The sequence below is a fragment of the Theropithecus gelada genome, chromosome 6, assembly GCF_003255815.1.
Source record: "Theropithecus gelada isolate Dixy chromosome 6, Tgel_1.0, whole genome shotgun sequence".
NCBI lineage: Eukaryota > Metazoa > Chordata > Mammalia > Primates > Cercopithecidae > Theropithecus > Theropithecus gelada.
Genome location: NC_037673.1, coordinates 21718022 through 21739571, shown reverse-complemented (window position 1 = coordinate 21739571; position 21550 = coordinate 21718022). Strand labels below are relative to the sequence as shown.

General features: G+C 34.4%; 1 protein-coding gene across 8 annotated transcripts in view; it reads left to right on the top strand.

Annotated features, from left to right (window-relative positions):
- Nucleotides 1–19788, top strand: part of CDH12 (cadherin 12) — a 1140321-nt gene extending 1120533 nt beyond the window's left edge. For all 8 annotated transcript variants that reach the window (XM_025388387.1, XM_025388389.1, XM_025388391.1 and 5 more), the window contains 4 exons: nucleotides 5486–5607; nucleotides 10001–10118; nucleotides 15091–15342; nucleotides 18403–19788. In XM_025388387.1, coding sequence (XP_025244172.1) covers nucleotides 5486–5607; nucleotides 10001–10118; nucleotides 15091–15342; nucleotides 18403–18902 — 992 coding nt within the window. In that variant the 3' untranslated portion in view covers nucleotides 18903–19788. The remainder of the gene's footprint in view (nucleotides 1–5485; nucleotides 5608–10000; nucleotides 10119–15090; nucleotides 15343–18402) is intronic.
- Nucleotides 19789–21550: the final 1762 nt, after the last annotated feature.

Below are 21550 nucleotides of genomic sequence, written 5' to 3'. Positions count from 1 at the left end.
TTGGCTCGCTACTACCTCCACCTCCCGGGTTCAAGCGATTCTTCTGCCTCTCGAGTAATGAGGATTACTTACAGGTGCCCATCACCATGCCCAGCTAATGTTCGTGTTTTTAGTGGGTTTCACCATGTTGGCCAGGCTGGTCTCAAACTACTGACCTCTGGTGATCCACTTGCCTTGGCCTCCCAAAGTACTGGGATTACAGGCGTGAGCCACCATGCCTGGCCGAATTTTAACTCTTACAGTTATTCCAAAGAGATGTTATTTTTAAATAAAGAAACAAAATAACTCCAGTGTATTTTAATCTAACAAGAACCTTGTGTTCATTAGTACTTTACCATTTTCAAAACATGTTCAATTACCCTTCTCATTTGGTTCTTGGAAACACATTTACTAGGTACAATTTTAAGAAGCTCTGCCTTGTCCTTTGAATGTAAAGTGGGCTTCCTCAAAGCCTGGTGGTTAGATGCATTCTGAATGTGACTCATTGAGGATAAGTGATCATCATATATATTGGTAGATTTCAGGCATTCCATCTTCTTGCTGAGTTAGTTAATAGCTATCATAGAGCATGGAGAAACTGTGAGAAGATCTGGATTCCTGTCTTGACTCCAACAGAAATCATAGGAAAGATTATATCAATGTTTTTTCATCTGTCAATAGATATCTATGCATCTATAGTTTTCGAACTTTGTAGATGAGCAGGACACTTTGTCAGATAAAATCTTACATGGAATCTCAATAGATTACATCAAGAAAATAGTGGGTAATGCTAACAGCTTCTCTTTATTCCTCATGAAACCACCTGGCACTAAGAAGAATAGCATGAGAACTATAAGTTTATATAACACCAAAATTCTCTTTTATATTTAAAATTCATGTTTTCCAGGGTTTATCAAAGGTTGCAATGGCAGTTGCCAGTGAACTCATTTCTAAAAGAGATTTTTGATTATGAATTCTAATTATGTCACACCTAAAAATCTATCCTATATGACATGTTCTTCTGACAATGAAGCTGACATTTCTTTGGTCAAGAAGTGAGGTCTATCCTCCTTTCCTTTGAGTATGGAAGGGTAATTAATGGACTAACAAATTTGGACTTTACTGGTATATTAAGTGTATAATTGTCATTTTACATTTATCTCCTATCCCAAGAACTTGATGTATTTCTTTATTATATCTGTAAGTTTATTTGCAGATTCCTTAAGATTTTCCATCTACAAGGTCATGTCATCTTTAAGCAATAATCATTTTCTTTCTTTCTATCTGGATACCATTTAAAAATTTATATTTGGGTCTGATTTCAATGCATAAAACCCTCAAGGACAATGTTAGAGATATATGTATATATATTTCAAGAGCACATATTCTTATTCTGTGCACAGTGTTAGAATAAAAATGTCTTTTACCATGATGTTAGTTTCTCATAGACATACTTTATCAGGTTGAGGAAGCTGCCTTTTACTTATTATTTCTTGAGTGTTTTTATCATGAATGGACTAGGGTTTTGTCAAATGCAAATTCCAAGTCTATTGAGACAGCCTTGTAACATTTTTTTCTTCCTTGTATTAATATGGAGATTGTTCTTGGATGTTGAATCAACCTTGTGTCCCTAGGATAAACACCCATTCGTCATAATGTATTATCTGTATAACTTGCTGCTGGAATTAATTAGCTACTATTTTGTTAGGGAATATTTGTACTTAAGTTTATAAGAAACAATAGTGATTTGGGCTTTTGTGATTTTTTAAATTGGTTTTTGTATCAAGGCACATAGGATTAGGTGGTAAGTGCTTCCTCCTCTATTTCTGAAATAAACTGTGAGAAAATATTACTTGTTCCTTAAATATTTGATAGAATTCCCCAGTGAAGCCTCCCGGGCATGAGCTTTACTTGGTGAGGAGATTTTTCATTACAAGTTCATTTCTTCACTGTTTTAACTATGTTAAGATTTTCTGTTTATTCTTGAGTCAGTTTTGGTAATTTGCGTTTTGTCGGAATTTGTCAATTTCACCTATGTTAACTATGTTCTTTCATAAAGCAATTTAGCATATTCCTTTATCATTTTTTATTTCACTTATAATGATGAGATGTAATGAATTCATCTCAGATTTTGGTAATTTATTATTTTCCCTTTTTTCTCTTAGTTTAAGCTCTATTTTAAAATATTAATAATAAAATAGGTTCTAAATCGAATTGACTCAAAATACTGTAAGATCTGACTCTGATATTATTGAAAGATAGAGAGAGGAAGATCTAACAAATCATTGTGAAAGTATAAGGGACAAACATAGAATTATTTCTTTGTTATCTAACATGAGCCTCAAATTAGTAAGTAACTATCTATTAAATATAGGCAATGTGGAACAACAATAATTAGAATTTAAATGGTTTCATTATTAGGAACTTAACACTTAATTGTGTAAGACTTTGATTATTTAATGTTTACTAGGTTCATAATTCAATTTCCTTCGTAAGTATTCAACAGTAACTAATTTCCACATGGTGTTATTTTCAAATAATTGTATAATAATACTCATGCTGAATCAAGGTTAAATGAATTTCATCATTGCTGCCCCAAATATTGATTAGATGAGTCAGTAAGAAAATAGGTCATTACTTTTCAAAATAATTTAGTACAATATCTCTCTCTATAAATTAATAATACTGTATTACTCCTATGCATTATTCATTCTTGTGAAAATTTCAATTCATATTTGAGTATAGTAGTTCTAAAACTGAGATGGTATTGCTTCTCAAACGGCCACTTAAAAATATGAGGTGACATTCTTAATGTTTAATTATGAAAAGTTTTGAAAATATATGATAGAAGAGAGAGTAATATTATTAAACAGATGAACTTGTTACTCATTTTCAACAATGTAAACATGTGTTTTGTTATTTTATCTCTATTTGGATACTTATTTTGTATTGCCACAATGATGCCTTGTGACATTTAATCTTTAGGAATTGAGATATCCTATAGGATATCTAGTGCTCAGGGAAGTTTCACTGAACAAAACATTGTCATAGCTAAAATGCCAATAGTACTTTTGGGGAAACACTGTTAATAAAAAAAAATTACAATATTAAGAATAAGTTTGGGACCATTTACTCATAACAGATATTAGAATTTATTTTGCAGGATAGAAAATAATTTACAACTAGCAGAACAGAATTAATTTTTGATAGATAAACCAGGCCTAAATTCATTTTAATAACCTTTTCTTATATCATAAAATAAATCTCTAGGAAAAGTCCTGTCCCCTGTGGAAGATATCCGATTGTCATATCAACTTAATAAAACAAAACCGTAATACTGAAAAAAAGTAAAAAAGATATTTTCCTTTTCATGTAGCTGCAGGACTCATACATTATATACCATGTAAAATAAAAAGTAGAAACTGAGTTTTACATTGCCCAGATGTTGAGTAGTTTAAGTTATTCACATTTATTGACTAAACTTTATAAAATGAATTAGTCGTCTTTTTGTAAGTAGCTATATGATTGTCAAAGTGGTTTCTTTTTTCATCTAAAGCTCAATATATGATAGAGTTTAAGAGCATGAACTGTGGAATCAGAACAGCTGGAATCAAAACCTAGCCTTACCACTTTCAACTTATGATATTTGAGAAGTTACATCCCCATCTCTTCAGAGTTTCACATACACAATGGAGATAAAAATAATGCCTATATCATAGTTGCTGTAAAGTCTAAGTGAGTTCATCTTTGTAATGTGCTTTTGAATATTTGTACATTGCAAGGATTCTAAAGTATTAGGCATTAGGCATTGCTGTTGTTTATAATTTCCAGTTTCTTTAGAAAAGTAAACCTAGTTTAACCAACTTGTTGACTTTTATTTATATTTTATACTGTGCAGATAACGAGTAGCAATAACAGAAACAGATCTTGATCATCCCCACAAAGTATAAATGGTAATAAGAGTAATGATATTTACCAAAATTTATCAAACGCCTTGTAAAATACCATCTCATTTAATGCAACACCACTGTGAAGCAGGGCCTATGAAAACCATATGTTTCATACAAGGAAACTGAGTTAAAGAAAGGTGAAATAGCTTGTGAAAAACGGGCTAAAAAGTTTCTATCAAATAAGATCATGGCTTATGACCAATATCAATTTTTAAATACTATGTATTTTCTGAATAATTCTCCAAGATTTTTAATCTACCTTTTATAAGCACACCCGGTGTTATAAGAACGAACCATTTATAAGCAATTTATGTTATCTGTGCTGGTATTGGTGCAAATAATGAATTTCACTGTCGTATGTGAATATAAGAATGCTGTTAAAGCTATTGTGTCAAATGTTTGTTATGTATTTTTTAAAAGAATTTTAACGAAGCAAGATATTGTATACCTTTTAAAATCAGTCATGTGGAACGATTTTGTATGCATTCTTTGAAGTATTCTAGATAGACATCTAAAATAAGATTAGAAGTCTTTGGTGGCATTGCAGAAGAGTTTAACTCATAAACCAATCAATAGAGAAGGTATGATGGAATAAACATGGTCTTTGCATTTTCGTAATCCTGGGTTTGGATCTAAACTCTTCATTCATTTAGCTTTCTGCCTCTGGGCAAGAGGTCTTTCAGCAATGTGCAACAGCTTATCCATCTGTAACACTTCATAAGGTAAAATTATATATTGCACCAGTTCAAATAGGTACATTATTTTATGCTTTATTGGTTTATTTAATTATTTCCTAATTTTATTCAGTAAATGACAGAGATCCAGATAATAATCCATAGGTTGGGACCAAAACCTGTGATGGGATTTTGGCAGAGGCATCTTGTCAAACTGACAGTCTTTTTGATACTAGGAAGTAGGAAGAAGGAAGTTATTGCAAAAACGTTTATTACTTCCTTTTTTATCACCAGCAAGTAATTTAAGGAAGTATATAGCTTTCCATAATCCGTCTCTTATTTCTACTTCCTTAGGTTTATTTTAATACTTTTCATTTATAAAGAGCCTTTTTTCTCTCTCTTTTTTTTTTTTTGGTTATAATTCTTCTTTTCAGGAGGAATCTTCTAGGAGGAATCATTTTGAGTGAGTCATTTAAATATGTAGATTATTCAACCAATAACGTTTTCATTATGTGGGTACAACATAGACAATTTTTTATCTGAGGAAAAATATCACTGTTGGTAAAGATTCATTCTGTGAACTAACCCCGGTACGATAGCTTAGTCATTCTTTTAGAAAGGGCTACACTTGTTGCTAAAATATCAGTTAAATAGTTGGCCTTACTTTGGTGTTGAATTCTAAGGGTTCCAACTACAAGATGATAAAAAGGTAGTTTTTTTAATCAACTTGTAGTTGGAACCCCCAGAATTTCCTAAAAGAAGAAGGATTTTTTTCATTCTGTATAAAGGCTGATTTTTTTTTTAATTTAAATACCATTTATTGTAGGAGCAATAACTGACCGTATTTTGTAATCATCTTTTATCTTTATATGTTTTTAACAGGTAACCCTTTATTAACCAGCAAAGTCAATATACTGATTAATGTCCTAGATGTAAATGAATTTCCTCCAGAAATATCTGTGCCATATGAGACAGCCGTGTGTGAAAATGCCAAGCCAGGACAGGTATCTTATAAATATTGTTTCTTGAGTGTATAAAGACACACCATATGCATGTATGTTAAGTTATAAGTCCAGACATGAATGTATACACAAATATTTATTTTTCTGAATCAGACCTTTCATAAAATAAACCATAAAAGATATTAAACTCTTGTAAATTAATGATATAGATAAATGGATGTGGAGGTGATACTACATGGAGGAAGTACTGATTGCTTAGTGAAAGTTCTTTGTATAAAGGTCTACACTTGTGGATTCTGCTATGTTTTTCTATTCTCCTACTGTTGAATTTCTTTTCTTTTCTTTTTTTTTTTTTCTTGATAGGAAGTCTTGCTCTGTCACCCAGGCTGGAGTGCAATGGCACAGTCTTGGCTCACTGCAACCTCCACCTCCTGTGTTCAAGTGATTATCCTGTCTCAGTCTCCCAAGTAGCTGGGATTATAAGCATGTGCCACCACACCCAGCTAATTGTTTGTATTTGTAATAGAGATGGGGTGTCAGGGTGTCTCCTTGTTAGCCAGGCTAGACTTGAACTCCTGACCTCAAGTGATCCACCAGCAAATTTCTTTCTTTCTTTTTTTCTTTTTCTTTTCTTTTCTTTTTTTTTAGGCAGAGTCTCAGTCTGGCCCCAGGCTGGAGTGCAATGGTGCGATCTCTGCTCACTGCAACCTTCGCCTCCCGGGTTCAAGTGATTCTTGTACCTCAGCCTCCCGAGTAGCGGGAACTACAGGTGCTGGTCACCACGCCTGGCTAATTTTTTTGTATTTCTAGTACAGACGGGGTTTCGCCATGTTGGCCAGGATGGTCACAATTTCCTGACCTCGTGATCCACCAGCCTCTGCCTCCCAAAGTGCTGGGATTACAGGCATGAGCCACCGCGCCCAGCCCCCACTCACAAATTTCTAAAGAACTTGTGACTGTAAACCCAGTAAGTCAGTCACTTTAGAGTGCATTCTCCCAGTATATTTCTTATTTTGCTCACGTGCTTGTATTAGTTGCACAACAAATCTTTTAATCTAACCTGAAAATGCAAAGCTTCCCTCTCTGGTGGCCTTGAGGAGAACATCTGGGTTATTTTAAATGTCTGACTTTCATTTTTCTTATGAAGTTAATATTATTCTGTGGAGATGTAGTTGTGGGAAGATGTTACGAGGAAAGAAGACCACAAAGTTAATGAAACTGATTGTGAATGGTTTTATATTAGGTGGTGGTAGGTTGCCATTTTTTCTTCTTTTTTTTCCCCCTAAAGTCTTATGAATGAATAAAGGAATAACATAAAGGGAATCAGACATGGGTATTTTTAAAAGAGTATGTCATGAAACAAAAATATATTTAATCTAATATTGTGGACTTACATTCCAAATGGAAAAAACGGAAAATGCATTGGTATGCTTTGGTTTATTCTATTTTTGATCAACTTTAAATAGCATAACTATTCACTTGAGTAAATTGAAGTTTTAGTTCTTGAAATAAATCTTGATATTTAAAAGAGTATCTTTGTTGAAAAAAGTCATTCTTTAATCTTTAGTATCTTTTTCAATTTCCATGCTTTACATCACTTAGCAGAACCTTTGTCCCATAGTTCTAAACCTGTGATGTCTACTAGTTGTATAGCTATTAAAATAAAATTAAAATTACATGAAACTAAAAACTATATTTTCATTCATACTAACCACATTTCAAGTGCTCAATATGTGGTGAGTAGATATTATTTTGGTGCCTGCAGACATAGAATATTTTCATAACCATGGAAACTTCTAGTGGACTGTGCTGCTTTACTCTTCCATTTGATAATTTGGGGACTCATTAATCTTCTAACATCATAACTCATTTTGTGATATTTTCTCAAGTAAGAAATCTGCATCCTTAATTTTGGATGGGCACCGAATACACTTAAAATTTATCACCTTAAGTGCATACACAATTTATATGGGATGAGCCTACAGCTTTCTTTAGTTTCTGAAATCCTAGTTGCTACAAAAATATTTGGGCCCAAATAAATAACCCGATTTGGTTGTTTTGGGAATTTGAAGAGGTTCACCAAAATTCATCAAGTTAGCTATTTTCCACTTTCAGGATACTTCACTAAACAAAGACCAAAAAAAAGCCAGTTCTTTAGCTTTTAGGTGATTGAGGATATTAATGATTTCAGATCAATTAGAATTTCATTTCTAATGCTCCAAATGGAAGCTTTCGGGAATAGAGCTCCATTTAATGCTGTATGTTTGTCCAATAAATTAAAGGATTTGTTGAGTTGAGAAAAGGAAATTAGTTGAAATCAATGTTATTTTTTCATATCTGAACAAAATTTTGAAGAATATCTTGGATTCTTAGAGGCTCTTATTCTAAAATACATTTCTGGGGCTTTTTGTGTCCAATTGAGCCATACTTTTCTACAAAGCATAACCCTGAAATGTCCATTGAGTTTTCAGGAATTGTAATATATGAGAAATTAACTGTAATATATTGTAATATATAAGAAATCTATATATGAGCAATGTATATATTTTCTGTTTTTGAGCCCTGACATTCTGCCACTGGCCTAAGAACTATGCAGAGGAACTGTCTCCTCTGGATTATGCTACTATCTATTATCTGCCTATCGATCATCTACATTTCATGTATTTATTCTGAAAAAATAAGAATAGGAGGAAAGATGATGCTATGTAAATCAGTGAAGATTTATATGGGAGCTGTTTTCCTTGGGGCAGGGACTCCCAAGTGACACTTCCAGATGAGTTCCAGTCTATAACAAAGTCTTCATATCTATATGCTGTTCTTAAGGACTTTTCTTTATTCTAGAGTGATATTCTTGATAGATTTTGATGTTATACATTTAATTTAGTAAATGGTACTAGTTTATAACAGTTAGAGGCAAAATTTGACAGCCAGTCCCCAAATAATATATAGAAATTTTATCAGCGAAATAGAGTGATCTGTAGACATTGGTCTAAGTGAAGGAAAGTTGGTTTCATAGGGTCTGTGTGGTGATTCACTGACTAAGTAGACACATCCCATGATTTAGACTTTGGTGCTGAATAATGAAAGCCTCCCCGTGACAATTTTAAAGCTTAAATAGAGTCTGTGTGACTAATTCACACTAAGACAAGAAATCAAAATTCATACAAGAGGACCAATTAATTTGTTAAATTAGAAATTACTAACACTGCACTGTATATCCAAGGTCCCAGTGATATCTATCTATCTATCTATCTATCTATCTATCTATCCATCCATCCATCCATCTATCCATCCATCCATCCACCCACCTACATACATAACTATCATCTATCTATCCATCCATCCATCCATCCATCCATCCATCCATCCATCTACCTACCTACAAATCTATCATCTATCTATGCATGTGTGTGTGCAGATAAACAGGAACGTAGATCATAGTCATAAAATTGGGTTTTAACTGAATTCTCATGCTTAATAGCATCGATGTAAGATCACGTAATGCATGCTTTACACACTGGGACCAGGATTTAGTGTCTGAAATCTAGAGCCTTCCTTTTGCATATTCAAATGTAGTCTGAGAGCATGATTATCTGGCCAACACTCTGCCCTTGTCATCTCTCACATACACTTCCTGAAATTCTGTCTGATGCACAGCCATTGGATATGTTAATAAATACATGCCTCAAAGCCATTTTTACTTGCTTATCTATTTAATGGATTGTAAATTTCACAGGTTGATTCTCAGAAGTTATTTTTATTCTCTGAGTATTTAAGGGCATGTCATTGAAGTACCGGGCTTTTAACTGTAAGATACACAACGTATGGGAGCAATTTAGGAAAAATTTTGTCACAGGAACGATAGTGCTTACTCTTTTAAAAATTCTTTGAAAACACAATTTGTATTCCTACCGAATGAAGAAAAACATAATGAAAGCAGATATACTGCTTTTATATCTCTCCTTCTCATCATTTTATTTATTTATGAAAATAGAACCATTGTTACAAAACATAACTCATACTACAATTTTGCTATCACAAGGGCTTTTAGATAACCAGAGATTTTGTTTTCAGTAAGCATTTTTATATTCAGGCTAGAAAGCATTTATTTGATCTAATTTAAAATGCAAGCAAGTACATTTTAATTTTACTTTGCTAATTAGTGTGAATTTTTAATGCTGGTTACCTTTTTAGTTACGCAGATATCAATTTGAAATTAGCCCATGTTCTGTAATTGTGCCTGTCGTTATTCCCTGTAAATGTTAGAAATTTCTTTATAAAAATTATGTGTAAATAATTGACCTACTGTTATTGACTCAAAAAGTGTCATTTCTGTCTACTTGCATGTTTCATTAAATACATTTAGTAGCCTGGTGTGTAAAGTCCTCTTTGAAACTGACGACCGACTTCAAGTTTAATCTCAACTCTGTTTCAGATAATTCAGATAGTCAGTGCTGCAGACCGAGATCTTTCACCTGCTGGGCAACAATTCTCCTTTAGATTATCACCTGAGGCTGCTATCAAACCAAATTTTACAGTTCGTGACTTCAGAAGTAAGTGTAACCACAGAAAAATTTACCTCTTATCATGTATCTTTGTAAAAAGGCACAAAGGGAGGAATCAATACTTTTCTTTGAAGCACTCATTTTCAGAAAATATGAAATCCTTATATGAGAAAGGCAAAATTCTATACCTAGTAGTAAATTAAATATTTAATCTATATAGACTGTCTAGTAAGGCAGGTTGCTTCCATTGTAAATGTGGACAGTCTCTCAATGAGTCAAGCAAATAAAAGAGTCTCTGAGAAATTGAATGTTTTCCCTGTTTTAAACATATCATTTGTCCCAAATGCACATTACTTATACTTACTAATAAGGAGCTCTTTAGAAACTGTTTTATTAGAATAACACAGTACAGCACAGGTTAAGAATGCAGGTATTATAAAGACATGTGGACACAAATGTTCATTGTAGCACTATTCATAATAGCAAAGACAGAATCAACCTAAATGCCCATCAACGACAGACTGGATGAAGAAAATGTGGTGTGTGTGTGTGTGTGTGTGTGTGTGTGTGTGTGTTTATAAATACTATGCAGCCATGAGAAGGAATGAGATCATGTCTTTTGTAGGAACATGGATGGAGCTGGAGGCTATTATCTTTAGCAAACGAATGCAGGAACAGAAAATCAAATACTGCATGTTTTCACTTATAAGTGGGAGCTAAATGATAAGAACTTGGGAACAGGAACAAGGAAACAACAAACTCTGGAGTCTACTTGAGGAGGGAGGATGCGAGAAGGGAGAGGAGCAGAAAACATAACTACTGGGTACTGGGCTTAATACTTGGGTGATGAAATAATACACACAACAAATCCCTATGACACATGTTTACCTATGTAACAAACCTTCACGTTACCCTCAAATCTAAAATAAAGGTTAAAAAAATAAAAAATAAAAAATAAATTTAAAGAATGCAGGTATTATATTTGAAATGATATAGGTTTTCATTTCTGCTCCATTACTACCAAAATGACAGACTCTTAATGTATACAATTTTACTAAATCAAGTCAATCTCATAGTATTTTTTATTAAATAAAATCATATTTTCAAAGCCTTAACAAAATGCCTAAAACATGTTACCATCAAGATCATTTTAGCCACCACCAGTGCCATCATGGTTACACTTACACTTTTATTTATTTCTTTAGAGGGAGGGGGAGACATGGTTTGCATAGTTTATAATGAGAATTTGCTACTTAAAGATGAATGGAAAGGAAGGAATGAAACTCTTTAAAAATAAATTTGTGTAAAATTTGTTTTACACATTAGTGTAAATGAAACTCTAGTCATTAAAAAAAAAAAAGCCACTTAACAATTGCAGATAAATAATTCTACCTGCAAAGAATAGAAACATTACACTTTAAATGTGGACTATATCTATTATTTAACATGATATGGAATACAACTTGTTTTAAATTTAATTTTACTTTTTAAAATTTTAGATTCAGGTGCAGGTTTGTTACATGGGTATATTTCATGATGCTGAGGTTTGGGCTTCTAATGATCCCATTGCTGAAGTAGTGAACCTGGAACCTGATAAGCAGTTTTTTTTAACCCTTTATCTTCTCCCTTTCCCCCCATTTTCGGCATGCCTAGTGTTAGCTGTTGCCATCTTTGTGTTCTGTGTACCCAAAGTTTAGCTCCCTTTTATAAATGAGAATACATGGTATTTCGTTTTCTGCTTCTGTATCAATGTGCTTAGGATAATGGCTTCCAGATGCATCCATGTTGCTGCAAAGTACACGATTTCATTCTTTTTTATGACTGTGAAGCATTGCATGGTGTACACTTATTCTTCTACTACCACTACTATTGCCAGCACTCCTACTGCTGCTGCTACTGCTAATGCTATTACATCTGCTACAATTACAACCATTACCAAAATATAAAGGACACTGGATTAGAAATATTAAGGTTGAGTATTAAACAGTATCTGTGACTTTATTAGTCTGTAACCTTGGGTATTTTATGCCCTCTAAGTTTCCATATTCCGTAAAATAATCATCAAAACACCTGATTTTATAACCCGATAATAACAAGATAAATTTTTATAAACTCAATGCATATAGAACAAGTGAACAAATTATATTGAGATGGTGATGATGATGATTGAATCAGAGGATGTTTTGAAGAGATTAGTTTGCTACAATGATTAGGCAAAGAAAATCAGAGTCTCCACAAAATCAGAGTCTCCACATTTTATCACTGAAGGAAGTTGAATAGGGTTTGCTGAATAAAATATGCAATGTGACAAATGGCTGTAAGTGAAACAGCGGTCCAATCTTGAAGTCATTTATAATGAGACTGACTACATATTTTATCATAAAAACTGAAACACTTATAAAAAAGTGGGAAATATTAATAATGTTATGTCACAATAGCACACAAAAAATAGGTCTGTCAAAGACAAACTGGACCATATGGTGACCCTATCCAGAAGCTATTTCAGGAGATAACTTAAACCAATAATGTTAGTAGTCTTTGAAAGGTTTAAGCAAGAATATAACATATTCATATTTACATTATAGAGAAATCAGCTTGGATGTAGCATATATCATAGGGAGATAAAACTAGTTCTGATGTTATTGCAGGAAATGGGTGAGAGCCTTAGATTAGGATACTGACTGTGAGGATGGAGACAAGTGGATGGAAATAGAATTGATAAGACTTCATGATAGATGCCCTAGATTCAATATGTGTATATCATGTAATAAGACAAAATAGATTTCCAGGTCATAGGCTTCAGCAACTAGGTAGATAGTCACATCATTCACCAAACCCAAGTGTTGACTATTTTCTACAATGTATCTTTGCTGAAAGATCCACTTCAGATTAATCGTGTTAATGGGAACCAGATGATACTGCGTCATAGCAGAGTGCTTTCTCATGGACTAAACATGTACTTGTCACAAAATTTCAGGTGCCATTTACCATGTTCCTTGTTTTATAATGAGTTAGATTTGTAAGGTATTTTTAGTGAAAAGAAAGCATTTAGAGAGGAAATAAAATATAGTGTGTCTTTTTCTTCTCACTACAGATATCACAATAAATTTGTTATGGTCAATTTTCAATAAATAATAAATTGGGTTGGGTGTGGTGGCTCACGCCTGTAATCCTAACACTTTGGGAGGCCAAGGTGGATGGATCACTTGAGGTCAGAAGTTTGAGACCAGCCTGGCCAACATGGTGAAACCCCATCTCTCCTAAAAATACAAAAATTAGCTGGGTGTGGTGGCGGGCGCCTGTAGTCCCAGCTATTTAGGAGGCTGAGGCAGGAGAATGCTTGGATTCCAGGAGGCGGAGGTTTCAGTGAGCCGAGATTGATCCCCTGCACTCCAGCCTGGGTGACAGAGTGAAACTCCATCTCAAAATAAATAAATAAGTTGAAAATAAACATTTTAAAAAGGGTTAGGCTGCCATTTTACACATGCATTGAGTTCAAGAATACCAAATCCCTACCTCCTCCCAAGTGCAGACACACCAGACATTCTATTTCTATTGGTCATTTTCATTTCAGATTACGAACTTCACTCCTAGCCTGTTCCTTTTCCACAGACTCAAGTGTTTAACCATCAATTGCTTAATATTTAAATTTTGATTCAATTAATATCCTTTTGTTCATCCCTAATCATATCCCAAACAGTTTTCTCATCTTGGTGCTTCCTATTGCTGAAGAACCTGCCTAAATTTCAGTTGTTTAATTTAAAGTCTACCAATAGAAAAATGAAATCTGATTGAAATAGTAAACATGTTTGTGACAGACTTGCACAATTGTAACATATTGTACACTTTTCTAAAGTTATCTTACCTTATTTTCAAGTATTATGCGTAGCTATACTAAACTACATATTGATACATTTCTTTTTTTTTTTTTTTTTTTTTTTTTTTTTTTGAGACTGAGTCTGGCTCTGTCGCCCAGGCTGGAGTGCGGTGGCCGGATCTCAGCTCACTGCAAGCTCCGCCTCCCGGGTTCACGCCATTCTCCTGCCTCAGCCTCCCGAGTAGCTGGGACCACAGGCGCCCGCCACTTCGCCCGGCTAGTTTTTGTATTTTTTAGTAGAGACGGGGTTTCACCGTGTTAGCCAGGATGGTCTCGATCTCCTGACCTCGTGATCCGCCTGTCTCGGCCTCAGGGATTACTTTGACACACAAATGAAATATTGTTATGAATAAAACAAAATTCCTGCTTATTTGTGTAGAAATAAAAGAGAAAATGCATGCAAAAGAGCACCTTCAATAGAAGTATTAATTGCATTTATATAAAAGTAGTAATTTTTATTGTCTCACATTATTACAAGTAAATATGATTTTGAATTAACCAGAATTACAATGAATTACTTTTTAAATTATATTAAAGTAGTGATTGTTATAGTTCAAGGTATTTACAACTTTTAATGTTTTTAACAAACCTTATTTTCCTTTCCATGTTTCTTATTCCAGCTGATGTGCAGAGTTGAAAGTATTCCCATACATACAAACATATATAACATATATTTATAAACATATAGACATATACAACATGTAGACAGAAAAATTCTTAATTTAAAATAGTCAGTTGGTTTTAATATAGTTTAAAGAATAGGTTCTTATGTGAAATAATTTACATTCATAGTTTAATATTTTCTATTATGCATGAAAATATTTACAAAATTACTTTTTAATGAGATTGCAATGTCAGAAACAAATTGATCAATTTAATTCACTTTCTGTCTTATAAAGTATTCCATAATCTTTCTGAACAGAAAATTTAATTCTCCTACCAGACAAGATTAATGTTTATTTTTCCTCTAATGATTATTTTGATTATATTTTGGCAGTTTTCATAATGGGAAAAAAAAATAAAGAAAATAAGAATCATTTTTCCTGATTCAAGAAGAGCTTCTTACTATTGAGCAGATACCAACTTGAAGATTTGAAGTGAAGCTCATAGTAACCATGTTACCATAAATGTCCTGTTTTGTAGACAACACAGCTGGGATTGAAACCCGAAGAAATGGATACAGCCGCAGGCAGCAAGAGTTGTATTTCCTCCCTGTTATAATTGAAGACAGCAGCTACCCTGTCCAGAGCAGCACAAACACAATGACTATTCGAGTCTGTAGATGTGACTCTGATGGCACCATCCTGTCTTGTAATGTGGAAGCAATTTTTCTACCTGTAGGACTTAGCACTGGGGCATTGATTGCAATTCTACTATGCATTGTTATACTCTTAGGTTGGTTTCAATATTAATCATTGTTAATTTTTTCTCGCTTGGTCTCTTTCTTTCTTTTTTTCCCCTCTCTCTCCTCTATCTCTCTCCTCAATTTATCATGTAAACAAGCTTTTATTCAAGGACATGTCATACCTAACTTCTCAATTTGTTTTACATCCTAGTAATTGCTGCTGTCTAATAAGAGATTATATCATCTTTTTAAAAAAATATACTTGATGAACAATGGTTCTCAGATTCCAGTTAGATAAAGAAAGGAAAATAAAAGAGAGAACAGAAAGAAACAGAACATAAAGTAATCCTCAAATTTGTTTGTCTTTTCTGTCTAAACTGCCATCCAGAAGTAATTCTTCCATTTTCTTGCATCTCCTTACATCAAAATTCTAACCACTCCCACTAGAACAGAACAGAATAAAATATCTGGAAATACTCCAAAGGAAAATCATTGAAGTAAATGTATTCTATATTATCTCGGTGAGATTGAATATAAACCTATTAGGGGGTTCCCCCTTCCATCAACTCTGTTCAGTTTCTCCATTTATTAATCGACTGCCAGATTCACAAAAGTAGAGAGAGATTTTCTATTACACCTCATTCCTTTAAAATCAAATGGCAACAGATATACAATTGGGTATTGTGGAATCAAATTATATATGCATATTTACTAATTAACCAAAAATAATCTGACAAATATGGACACCTGATTTTACCTCTAGGAAAGAAAAAAATTAATTAGTAGGATGTAAGGCACGGAGTAAGGCATTAAAGGGTAGCTTGTGGAGAGCACTCCCTGAGTCAGAAGCTCATGCTGATGTGGAGGGTGAAGTTCTAGTCCAATTGGCATGGTGTAGATGTGAATTCCATATGAGAAACTTTGGTGTGCAGAGCAAAGTATTCTTTATTTCCTTATAATTCATAATAAATTATCCCGGGCATCTCTTTGTGTTAAGATAAACCTTAAGGACATATTCCAAGTAATATTTTCACATCTGAAATGTAATGAGATCATTTAGATGTTTAACATCAAATGAATTTTTTCTCTCTCATATGCCTCTCTTCACTTGTAGCTGAGTCCTGGAGTATTTCTATATTGTGAAAGTTGTCAGAATCAAAATGGAGTCACTAATGTTAAGAAAATCCTGACAAATAGAGCTAGAGAAGACCATGGAGAGAGGGTTTTCACCCATATATGCCTGATAATGAAAAAAACTGTAAAAATCATGGCCCCACACAAAGGCCATCACAACCTTGTACAAAATCACTTCTGCCAGGACATCTGCCCAGCAACTGCCTGTCCAATGTTGCACTGGCATCACCCTTGTTATTAATCTTTGTAGTCAAGGATAATTATTTAAAACAATTATGTATCCTCCTCATTTTTTTCTTTAAAAACCTTTGTCTTCCTTTATCTCCCTGAACACACACATAGTTTACTGTGGCACTCACATTCTCATTGCTATACTCTATTTCCAAATAAATATATTTTATTTCAGAGAAACTCTTTTGGTTTGTTATTTGGGTCGACAGTATCAACCTAACATGGCTTGGTATGTTCAGGATGTTCTCCTTTGGCCTCTTTGGCCATCATACACTGTAGCAAGTAATCTGCTCAGGTCATCCTTATCATGTACTGCCACCTGCCACTCATTTATCCGAATACTTCCTGGGCATCCACAGAGCTCCAGCACTATTCTAGGCATTGTGAATTTTTGGTATACAGCAGTGTATATTGACACTCTTTGTCCAGCCATAAGGTCTGCGTAAAAATCCGTCTAATCGTTGACCTCCTTGACCAATGTCACACTCCTTTAGGTCCACTAGCTTGTTCTCAGCCATTCTCATATCCTTTTTGGGGTGAGAAGAAGCACAGAAAGTTATGGTGCTTGGATCCCTTTTAAATGCACCTCAGACACATCCAGCTAGTTTCTTTCTCAGCCATGGTGATTCTGAACTCATTTTATGTATGGGACTGCTCCATGAGGTCTGCAGTCTCTCACATATTCAGTAGAGGAACAAACAATAGTGTCCTTTGTTCTGAGAGGAGAATATAAACCCGTGGGAGGAGTGTAGGGTGCTAAACATCTCCCCAAGACCCACTGTACAGAAGCTCTACATGGATCTCCTCTCTCCTTCCAACTAGTCCATCTCTAATTTTGGAGGAAGAGAGAATACATGAAATTTTATCATTATGCATTCTTCTCTACTTTATAATTCTATGACAGGTGTCTTCCAGACTCTGCTATGGTAAACCAAACACACATTAGCTTTCACCTGTTGACACCACTATGGAGGAGAGGGGTTATTATGACAAGAAAAGCTGAGCACTGACATCGTCACTTGTATCTGTGCATAGAAGAAATAAACACCATTGACTTAGCGGAGAGTTTTAAATCAACTAGAAGTAGAGAGAGATTTTAATTATAAAAGTACATAAATTAACAATTTTAAAATATTGTTTCAAGAAAGTAACCTGAATTCTAGGCTCTTGATTTAAAAACTGTCTCAATATGGCAGGACACAGAAATGAAATCGATGCTTTAGTTTGTAAGATTTATAAACTAAGGTCCTTATATTTTCCTTGTTTCCTTCCTTCTTTCCTTCCTTCCTTCCTTCCTTCCTTCCTTCCTTCCTTCCTCCCTCCCTCCTTTCCCTTCCCTTCCCTTCCTTCCTTCCATCTTTCCTTTTCCTCTACTTCTCTCTTTCTTATTTATTGCCTATAAAAATAATTGTCACAGTGAAGATTTGGGCTTATCCCGTAAGAAACATGAATTTCTAATTTAAAATAAGGAATGTTCCAATTGGGAAGTTAGCTATGAATGATAGTCTTATTTATAGATGATAATATTCAAGTTTTCTTGTATTAGTGCTAACAATTTTCTGTATGAGTGGAATAACTATTATTTCATGTTTTCTTTTGTTGCAACACACACTTTTACCTGACCCTAAAATACTTGGAGGCCATTAACGAAACTCAGCCACCCCTAATCATTTTTAATTTTTATGGAGAGATGAAATGACCTATCTGCTTTCTATTCTCAAATTGCAATTTTTGTCTTGTTCCAGCCATAGTCGTACTGTATGTAGCGCTGCGAAGGCAGAAGAAAAAAGATACCCTGATGACCTCTAAAGAAGACATCAGAGACAACGTCATCCATTACGATGATGAAGGAGGCGGGGAGGAAGATACCCAGGCTTTCGACATCGGGGCTCTGAGAAACCCAAAAGTGATTGAGGAGAACAAAATTCGCAGGGATATAAAACCAGACTCTCTTTGTTTACCTCGTCAGAGACCACCCGTGGAAGATAACACAGACATAAGGGATTTCATTCATCAAAGGCTACAGGAAAATGATGTGGACCCAACTGCCCCACCGTACGATTCACTGGCCACATATGCCTATGAAGGGACTGGGTCCGTGGCAGAGTCCCTCAGCTCTATAGACTCTCTCACCACAGAAGCCGACCAGGACTACGACTACCTGACGGACTGGGGACCCCGCTTTAAAGTCTTGGCAGACATGTTTGGCGAAGAAGAGAGTTATAACCCTGATAAAGTCACTTAAGGGAGTCGTGAAGGCTAAAATACAACCGAGAGGGGAGATTTTTAAAAAAGAAAAAGAAACACAAATATTAATAGAAATCACTCACACAAACACATACACACACACACACACACACACACACACACACACACAGACTTTCTGGGACAAGATTCCTTTGATTATCTGGTTTCTAGCAAGTTGTTAAATTAATCGTATTGTCAGTTTTGGTTTATTCTGCCAACACGAGATACATCCTATAACGTGTACTTGCTTCGTTCTGTGGTTTGGTTTTTTCACAATCACGCTGAGACAAGCTCAGGCCTATTCAATACAATTTACTGACATGACAACCTAGAACGAAGATAGCTATGTGGCATCACGGTGGAAGAGTGTTAGATTTTTCTTAATTCCACTAAAGTGCCTATTGAAACTCTTATCATTTAAAGTGGTGTACAGTGCACTCTGCTGTGATGGTATTGCAGGATTCAGAAATAAAGAGGACATAAAACAAAGACGTCCTTATGTCAAGAAGCAATAGCGACACTCTGACTCTCCTCATTCCTTTTGAGAACAAAAGAACGCTTCCTGATCTCCACCGTCTTCTAATTCAAAAGGTTTTCTTTTTCTTTTTTAAACTGTATGCTAAGACATATGTTTATCCTATCCTTTCAGAAAATTGAAATACATATGAAAATATCAAGTTCAATATGTAAGTCCCGAATTCTGGAAATGATGTTTGATCTTAACATTAGTCCACATTAAAGCTGTTCATTCAAATGTTACTTTCTTTTCCAAAAAAAAATCAAATTAAAAAAAAAAAGAAAAGAAAAAAATATTCCTCTTTATAAAGAGAGGCCTCAGGGCTCAAATTACACATTAAAATAAATATTGGTTTTGCTTAATATTGTACTGGTGTGTGGAAAATTGGTTTTAACAGTCACCAGATTCAGCTTTTAGTCACAGATATAATTTCAGGTTGTGTTTCTATGAAAATTCCTAGAAGAAAAAAGTGCCATTCATTTAAGCTTGGAAGGAGAAATTCATTGCACAGTTTCTCAGAGTTTCTTACAATCTAGTGATTCTTTGATGAGCAGCAAAATAAAATACATATCAAATAATCGAGGATGGATTTATAAGATGTCTAAAAATATTTGTTATACATTATTGAAAAAATAAAATGTCGAGGACTTAAAAAATTCAAACCAATGACTGAATCCTAAAATGAACGCAAATTCAATTTCAGGCAGCTAATATACTTACTTTACTTATGTGGACTTCAACTTTGTGAACACCATTATCATATTGGAGCTCATAGTTGCCTCTTTGTTCTCTCATCTACAAAAATCTTAATGTAAATTATCCCTTACAAATTTCCTGTAAAGAACTTTTTAATTTGATGCAAATTTCTAAGTAATATTAGATTTTATAAGCGCATTAGTAAACTAAACTCACATACATCACTTTCAAGCAGATTGCACACTAGCTTGGAAAACATAAAAATATGCAAACTAATTATAAAATAATACATTTTCTATGAATATGATAACTGCTTAAGTGACTACTGTAATACTGACACTATATGTATGAAAAAATTGAAGTTACTTATGGGTCCATCCTGAAGATACGGTCAATATCTAGCTGGGTTTATGAAATACTTATAAATATATTTAATATTTGCAAGGTTTTGAAGCTAAAAATTCACACATGGGAAAAACAGGCAGAAGTATAGACAACACAAGAAAATCATATTCACCTTTATTCATTTATAAATGCATCCATTAAAATGATCTGACTACTCGTTATGCTGTGGCAATGGGGCCATTTGAATTCGCGTTCCCCATTTCTTTGTTGATATCTCCCAGTTCCATATTCTCATTTTCTCCCTCTCAGGAATGGCTGATGAACTTGTTTTCTTCTATCCCATCCCAATTTTACCTTTATCTATCCCTAAGAACTGCATTATAATATTGATGTAGTGTGGTAATTTACAGTATGTTTGGGAAAGTATTTACATAACATGTTTCAAAAGCTGGTGAAGCCATAACTATCCTGGAGAGAAAAATGAGGACAATTTTTGGGTTTGCCTTAGCAACATGATTTGCTATGGAGTGATGCATAACCCCTGAAGAAGTTTACCATGCAAGATTACTTCTGGTAGACAAAAAGATTCCCATCAGGAATTACTGCATTTTGCATTTTGTAGGAAATCTAACTGCCTCTGCATGCGGTCATTTAGCAGAGGCAATGGTAGCATGGAGAAAACTTGGGAGGGGCGGTTCATTTCAAACCTCATGGCTGAGATGCTGAACAAAAATATTAAATAGGTAGGATCTTATTTTCACCAAACTGTTGAATACTTTTTAGTACGTCTGGCTTTTATTTTTGCCACACCACTGCATTTGTTTGCTAGATCTGCCATAACAAAATATCACAGACTGAGTGACTTAACAGTAACGTATTTTCTCACAGTTCTGGAGGCAAAACATCCAAGATCAAGGGGTTGGCAGGGTTGATTTCTCCTGGGAGTCCCTTCTTGGCTTGCCCATGGCCATCTTCTCTCTGTGTCTTCGCACGGTAGTCCCTTTGTGCTTACTCATGTCCCAATTTCTCTTCTTATAAAAAACACCAGGCTGGGCACGGTGCTTGTAATCCCAGCTTTGGGAGCCGAG